General features: G+C 50.0%; 1 protein-coding gene across 9 annotated transcripts in view; it reads left to right on the top strand.

Annotated features, from left to right (window-relative positions):
• The window catches only part of CNGA3 (cyclic nucleotide gated channel subunit alpha 3), a 50,501-nt gene extending 45,398 nt beyond the window's left edge, over positions 1-5,103 (top strand). For all 9 annotated transcript variants that reach the window (XM_044925607.2, XM_044925608.2, XM_045162190.1 and 6 more), the window contains 2 exons: positions 445-551; positions 2,137-5,103. In XM_044925607.2, coding sequence (XP_044781542.2) covers positions 445-551; positions 2,137-3,527 — 1,498 coding nt within the window. In that variant the 3' untranslated portion in view covers positions 3,528-5,103. The remainder of the gene's footprint in view (positions 1-444; positions 552-2,136) is intronic.
• The last annotated feature ends 2,008 nt before the right edge of the window (positions 5,104-7,111 follow it).

Raw genomic sequence — 7,111 nt, forward strand, 5'->3', positions numbered from 1 at the left:
TTGGGGTGCATGGTGAGCTACTATTTTTGGGGGGAGATGTGACTTGTTCCATTGTTAATCTCTAGAAGTTGATGTATCTTTGTTGGCATTTGGCCCCAGAAAGGGCAAGTTCTCAGCTCCTTCATCTGACTCTACCACTGAGGCCTGGAAAAACTGCCCCGGAAAAACTTCCCCAGTGTGGGGAAGGGGCCATCATATCACTTACTGTCAAGAGGCAACAGGGCCCACTTTTTGGGGTCAGTCTCAGCTCTTCTTAGGACCTCTGTGACCTCGAGGCAGAAAAGCTTCTGAGCGCCCAGGCCCTTCATTGAGGCCGGGGTGAGGTGCTGGGGTACAGCCCTGCAGGCCGGGCTGTTGGGGGGATGAACTGAACCCCAGTTTGTAGCACAGCGCTGCTGCCCACCCTGGACCCTCCCCAACACGGCCCTTCTTGCACTTTTTTAGGGCCTGTTTCGATGAGCTCCAGTCTGAGCACCTGATGCTTTGGCTGGTCCTGGACTACTCGGCAGACATCCTCTATGGCATGGATATGCTGGTCCGAGCCCGGACAGGTGAGTGGGCCCGGGCCCCGGGTCCTAGATCCCACAGCATGCAGCAGTGGTGGGGTCTGGGGCCTGTGGGCAGGTTCAGGGAGATCCAGAACAGTCGCCCCTGGGGTTCCTCTTCGTGGACAGTCAGAAGAGCCAGGGTAAGTTACCCATGGCTTTCAGAGTAGGTGTAATATACAGAGAACTAAAATCTGAAATAGGGCCTAGGAGGGTGTGATTTCCTTCAGATTAAGACAGCCTGTGAGGTGCAATCCTCTGCCAGAGTGCTTGTGCAGCAACAGAATACAAAGGATCTATAAGGAACGAAAAATAACTATCCCCATATGCAGACCACCTAAGCCACACCTCCAGCCCAACCCACAGGTCCACCGCCATCCCCACCCCCGCCCCACTTAAGAAACCAGCCCCGCCTCTGGGAGCGAGCAAGGACACCGGTGACTTGTCTCACTGCCTAGTGCTGCTGCTGCCCGAGCCCCAGTAAAGCCTTGCCTGAATTCCTGGTCTGGTCTCTCACCAGTTTCTGCTGATTAGAGAGTCCAAGGACTGCAGTCAGTAACAAAACCACCTCTAGCTGTGAGCCAGGCCTAAAGCCGCACCCATGCCTCAGTCTCCAAGCTGTGCATCCTTGAGGATCCTCTTTCTGATTTGCACAAAGACATCACATAAGCTGCCAGAGGCCCTGCTTGTCACTTTCAAGGTTTTTAAACTAAAAACTGTGCCGTGGTTGTGGATACGAACACCACCAGATCACCACACAACCTGGGGCAGCTTTATAATACACAAAGCATTCCAAGCATGTCTTGTTTTCTCGAGAGAACTGCTGCAGGAGACAAGAAGCGCGGGCGGGATTATCTCCATCTTACTGCTTTAGAAACCAGGGCCCAGAAGCCCTGAGTGACCGGCCTGTGGGATCCTAACTCCCCGACCAGGGATGGAGCCCACATCGCCTGCATTGGAGGGTGAAGTCTTCACCACTGGACCACCAGGGAGTTCCCACGGGCAAGGTCATGCCCCGTTAGTAACTGGTAAAGCCCATTTGCTAGGCCATGACCAGTGTTTTTAAAGTTGTTATTGTTAATATTTTCAAACATATACAAAACTGAGAGAGCACTCTTATGAATCCCCTTGTACCCTCATCCAGCTCCAACTGTTACCAACATTTTGCTAATTTTGGTTCATTTATCCTCCCACACCCTGTTCTTGGATGGAGGTTTTTTAAAGTGAATCTCAGACAGTAACCATGTTAGCATGTAGCTTTAACCAGGACCCATTCTTTAAAATATAATGTCCATTTATCTCTTAAAATTTAATAATCTTTCTTCACTACTATCAAATACCCAATCCACATTCAAATTTACCTAACTGATCTGTATTTTTAATTGAATAAAATAGATTAGAAGATCTGATAGAAAATACCAGAGCACATTTCCTGTAGTAATAGTGAGTATGGCTTCTGGAAATTGTTTCTATTATATATATATATATAACACCACATCTTGTGTAGTCACAAGGTAAAATATCTTTCTGTGGGCCGTGACCATAAACAGGCAGCCTCTCTGATGCCCATGTGGTCTGTCTTCTTCCTTAGGCTTCCTGGAGCAAGGCCTGATGGTCATGGACACCAGCCGGCTGTGGAAGCACTACATGAAGACCTTGCACTTCAAGCTGGACGTGTTGTCCCTGGTCCCCACAGACCTGGCTTATTTTAAGCTGGGCATGAACTACCCAGAACTGAGGTTCAACCGCCTCCTGAAGTTGGCCCGGCTCTTCGAATTCTTTGACCGCACAGAGACAAGGACCAACTACCCCAACATGTTCAGGATCGGGAACCTGGTCTTGTACATCCTCATCATCATCCACTGGAACGCCTGCATCTACTTTGCCATCTCCAAGTTCATTGGTTTTGGGACCGACTCCTGGGTCTACCCAAACGTCTCCAACCCAGAGTATGGACGCCTCTCCAGAAAGTACATTTACAGTCTCTACTGGTCCACCTTGACCCTGACCACCATTGGGGAGACCCCACCCCCCGTAAAAGACGAGGAGTATCTCTTTGTGGTCATCGATTTCCTGGTGGGCGTCCTGATTTTTGCCACCATCGTGGGCAACGTGGGCTCCATGATCTCAAACATGAACGCTTCGCGGGCCGAGTTCCAGGCCAAGATCGATTCCATCAAGCAGTACATGCAGTTCCGCAAGGTGACCAAGGACTTGGAGACACGGGTGATCCGCTGGTTCGACTACCTGTGGGCCAATAAGAAGACAGTGGATGAGAAGGAGGTGCTCAAGAGCCTCCCCGACAAGCTGAAGGCCGAGATCGCCATCAACGTGCACCTGGACACCCTGAGGAAGGTCCGAATCTTCCAGGACTGCGAGGCGGGGCTGCTGGTGGAGCTGGTGCTGAAGCTGCGGCCGGCAGTGTTCAGCCCCGGGGACTACATCTGCAAGAAGGGGGACATCGGGAGGGAGATGTACATTATCAAGGAGGGCAAGCTGGCTGTGGTGGCCGAGGACGGCATCACCCAGTTCGTGGTCCTCGGCGACGGGAGTTACTTCGGGGAGATCAGCATCTTGAACATCAAGGGGAGCAAGTCTGGGAACCGCCGCACGGCCAACATCAGGAGCATCGGCTACTCGGACCTGTTCTGCCTCTCCAAGGACGACCTGATGGAGGCGCTCACTGAGTACCCTGAGGCCAAGAAAGCGCTGGAGGAGAAAGGGCGGCAGATCCTCATGAAGGACAACCTGATCGACGAGGAGCTGGCCAAGGCCGGGGCAGACCCCAAGGACATCGAGGAGAAGGTGGAGCACCTCGAGACCTCCCTGGACTCCCTGCAGACCAGGTTTGCGAGGCTCCTGGCCGAGTACAACGCCACCCAGATGAAGGTGAAGCAGCGGCTCAGCCAGTTGGAAAGCCAGGTGAAGATGGGCCTCCCACCTGATGGTGATGCTCCGCAAACGGAGCCCAGTCGGCCCTGAAGACACAGGTGCCGTCTCCTGCCTCCCCGGGGCGGCGGTCAGTGCGACGCTGCGCAGCACGGGGCTCGGCCGGGACTGAATTCTAGCTTTCCCCACCCTCTGTGCACTGCGTGGCCTTGGGAGAGAGCCTTGGTTTTCCTCATCTAGATAACGGGACTCTTTATGTCTGCCCCAGTTAAGTGACAGGTTGCTGTGAGCTCCACAAGAAACGCTTCGTGAGGCAGGGTTTTGTTAAGTGTGAGATGTCTCTAGGCCAAGAGTATAAAAATGTGAGCACAGAAGTTGTTTTTTTTTAATATGTGGGGAATATTTAGACTCCTGAACTTCATTTTTTTGTAAATGGGAGGTTATTTACTTACCCACCCCTCCTGCCCCTCGCTCCACTGCCTCCTGGTGAGGGAGTGGTAACAGAAGCTGAGAGTACCCGTGGTAACTCGAATTGGATACATGAAACAGCTTGGGCATATTTCTGACTTGGGTATCTCCTCGTGTGCTCTTTGATGCCATGACAGGCACAAAGAATGAAGCCAGGTCACCCCAGCTGAGGCCATTTCAAGTCTGAGAAGCAAATCTAGGTACCCTGCCATCAACTCCTGTGAAACCAGAATCTGTTTCCTGGCAAAGAGCATCTCCATTAGGGAAAGGGACATCTCCTAACTCCCCAACAGGCTTCAGAGATGGCCTCTGTCCCAGTCTCTGAGTTGGGGCCCTGGGGCAGCCTGTTCTGGCCTGGAGGGGAGAGTCGTGTTGAGGGGGAAGTTTCCCAGGTTGGAGGTTGGAATGGGGTCCTAAGGCAAACAAGCTGACCACTAGGACTTTCAAGAGACAAGACCCTTAGGCCATGTCTTTCCAAACTGTCCCTGCACCCTGGAACAGGAAGCCTCACTCTGCCTTGGAATTACATCCTGAGGCAAAGCTCTTAGACAAAAATGTGCAGTGTCGACCTGGCTTTTTTTGTGTAATCCAGTATATAATATTACATTAAGATTTTAGAAGGTATATATATAGATTTGGGTTCTATGACTGTGAATTAGTACCTTAATGGTCCATCCTCTGCTTCATACACATTGTAAATTACCCAAAGACAAGTCACTCTCCTAATGCAGAGAAGCCGTATATGCAGGCTTTCCTGCTCCTCTCTCCAATCTCATCTCCCCTTCTTCCTTCCTTCTCGTCTCTTCCTCCTCTTCTTCTTTCTTCCTGTCCTCTTTTCTTCTCAGAAAAGATGCCCCATGTACTTTGGAAACCTCGAGGTCTCTGTGGTCTAAGTTATAATCCATATGCTACATAACTGGGCCCTAATGTAGTTCATACAAAAGGTGCTGCCTTTTCAAGTATGCATTTTGGATTTACATGGGTCTGTTCTGGTTTCTACTGTGGATCATTTGACCATTTTAACTTTTTAAAAGAAATTTCAAAGAACTATTAAAGAAAGATGTGATCCAAGCTCTTATCATCAGCACAATGTAACTAGCAACGTGTTACCAAAATGCACGTATTTTAAAAGCCTTAACTATTAATTTTGCCTACATTCATATTTACACAGGAAAAATAGAGACCTGGATTTAAAAAAACACTGAACGACTCCTGCTTCATGTTTTGTCATAAGGGAAAACTCACGTGGTCACATACCCGCGGGTATGCTTCCAGGGCAATGAGCCTGGCTTCCCCAAAGGAACAGGCACTGGCGAGCAGGTTTCACACAGGCACCGTGTGAGGGGATGTGTACAAAAAGCAGGCACGGAAAGGCAGACAAGGCTGCGGCACTCATCAGAGTGAGCAACTCAAAGCATTCAGTTATAAAACGTATGTCCCAGGCGGGATGCTAAGCCCATTGGCACCATTTGCCCCAGGCCACCATGGGGGCGGTGGTCAGGCAGTCTAGGAAGGCATGGATACTCAGGAAGCCAGGTAAGCATTTCCCCAGATTTGTCCAGTGCTTACGCCCAAGAAGTTTGGGTAATAAGTTAGAATATGGGCTTCAGTGTGAGGGGGTTGGGACTGCTCTTGTTCAAGTCACGACTCTGCCCCTCAGGCAGGTTATCTGACCTCACTATACCTGGCTTTCCTCACCTGAAAAATGGAAACTACGTTGCCCACCTCGCAGAGTTGTTGTGAACAAACTTTAAACTTATACAGTATAATGAGGATGGCCCTTCAACCTCTAGGGTACAGAAAATGTCACATTATTGTCCTGGAGGAAGAAATGAACACAGTTTCATCTAGTTAGTCCTTGGCTGCTGAGGTTGCTGGGAAGTTGAGCCTCGGATTGTTTTTAGGACTTCCATTCACTGTCTTGGAACCTGAGAAAGGGCTTGTGGGCTCCCAGCCCAGCCTGTGTGCTGCCTCTGCAGGCAGGCCCTCCCTCTGCACCGGGTCCATCACGGGGGTCCACGCCGGGAGATAGCTTCTCTTTGTGCCTTCTATGGGACTCTAAACTCATGGAGGTGTGTTTGTGTGTATGTGTTTGTGTGTGTATCTGTTGGTCTCAGGAAAAACAGTCTCCGAGACAAGAAAGGAAGAAAACGCTGGTGAGCACCCCTCGATGTTCAGACGAATTGCAGGCTCCCTGGCAGAACCCTGGGGAGGGGGGAGCTGGCCAGACCTTGGATGAGCAGGCTGGAGCTTTGGGTCTGAGGAACCCAGCCTGATAAAGGTTCCGATACCTCAAACTTGGGAAGTCCCAAAGCTTCTAGACCTCAAGGAACCACACTGAGCTGGGCACAGTGTATCTTGGCAGTAACCAGTATAAAGAGCGTCTGAAATTATTGGTAACTCAACTGGTTCAATATGAGAGAAGCTTGCTCCATCCCCCTGAAGCACTAGCCCTCAAATATCTGCTGCTACCAACACTCTAAGTTAGGCAGGGCCAGAGACCTATTGTGGAGAAGGCAATGGCACCCCACTCCAATACTGTTGCCCAGAAAATCCCATGGACGGAGGAGCCTGGTAGGCTGCAGTCCATGGGGTCGCACAGAGTAGGACACGATTGAAGCGACTTAGCAGTAGGAGTAGTAGAGACCTATTGTAACTTTGTTAAGCAAACTCTGGTCTCTCTAGAACCCTTCTGCCAGAGTTCTGTTAAATGGAAGCCAAGGCAGCTTCCTTTTCTGGGTCTGGGGGCCCAGAAAATACCCCAAGGAAGGAAATGCAAAATGAAAACCGTGAGGAATAAAATGGAAAAGAAAAATGCTTCTCTGAAGTGCAGGGAGTGATTTTGCCTAGTAAAGTTGACAACTCATATCTGTGATGTGGCAACCCTACTTCTGGCTCCGTATTACAGGAACGCTTCCATGTGTGTATACCCAGAGACATACACAAATGTTTACTGCAGCATTATTTTAATTAAAAAAAAAACGAAAATAACTGAAATATCAGAATCTAAGAACACTCTTGTAGCCCACAGTATTACATGAGGGAGGGTGGGGAGCCTCTCTCCTTTTAATTAAAACTGGAAACATCCTGCAATCTCAGTCCTAAACTATGCCTTGGGACTGTATCATGGATCCGGACCTCAGGTATGGACCGAGACCTGGCCTTGGTCGTGGATGATGTGTCTGCACCTCGGATCTTAACAGAGATGT

Source organism: Bubalus bubalis, chromosome 12 (genome assembly GCF_019923935.1).
Source record: "Bubalus bubalis isolate 160015118507 breed Murrah chromosome 12, NDDB_SH_1, whole genome shotgun sequence".
NCBI classification, from domain to species: domain Eukaryota; kingdom Metazoa; phylum Chordata; class Mammalia; order Artiodactyla; family Bovidae; genus Bubalus; species Bubalus bubalis.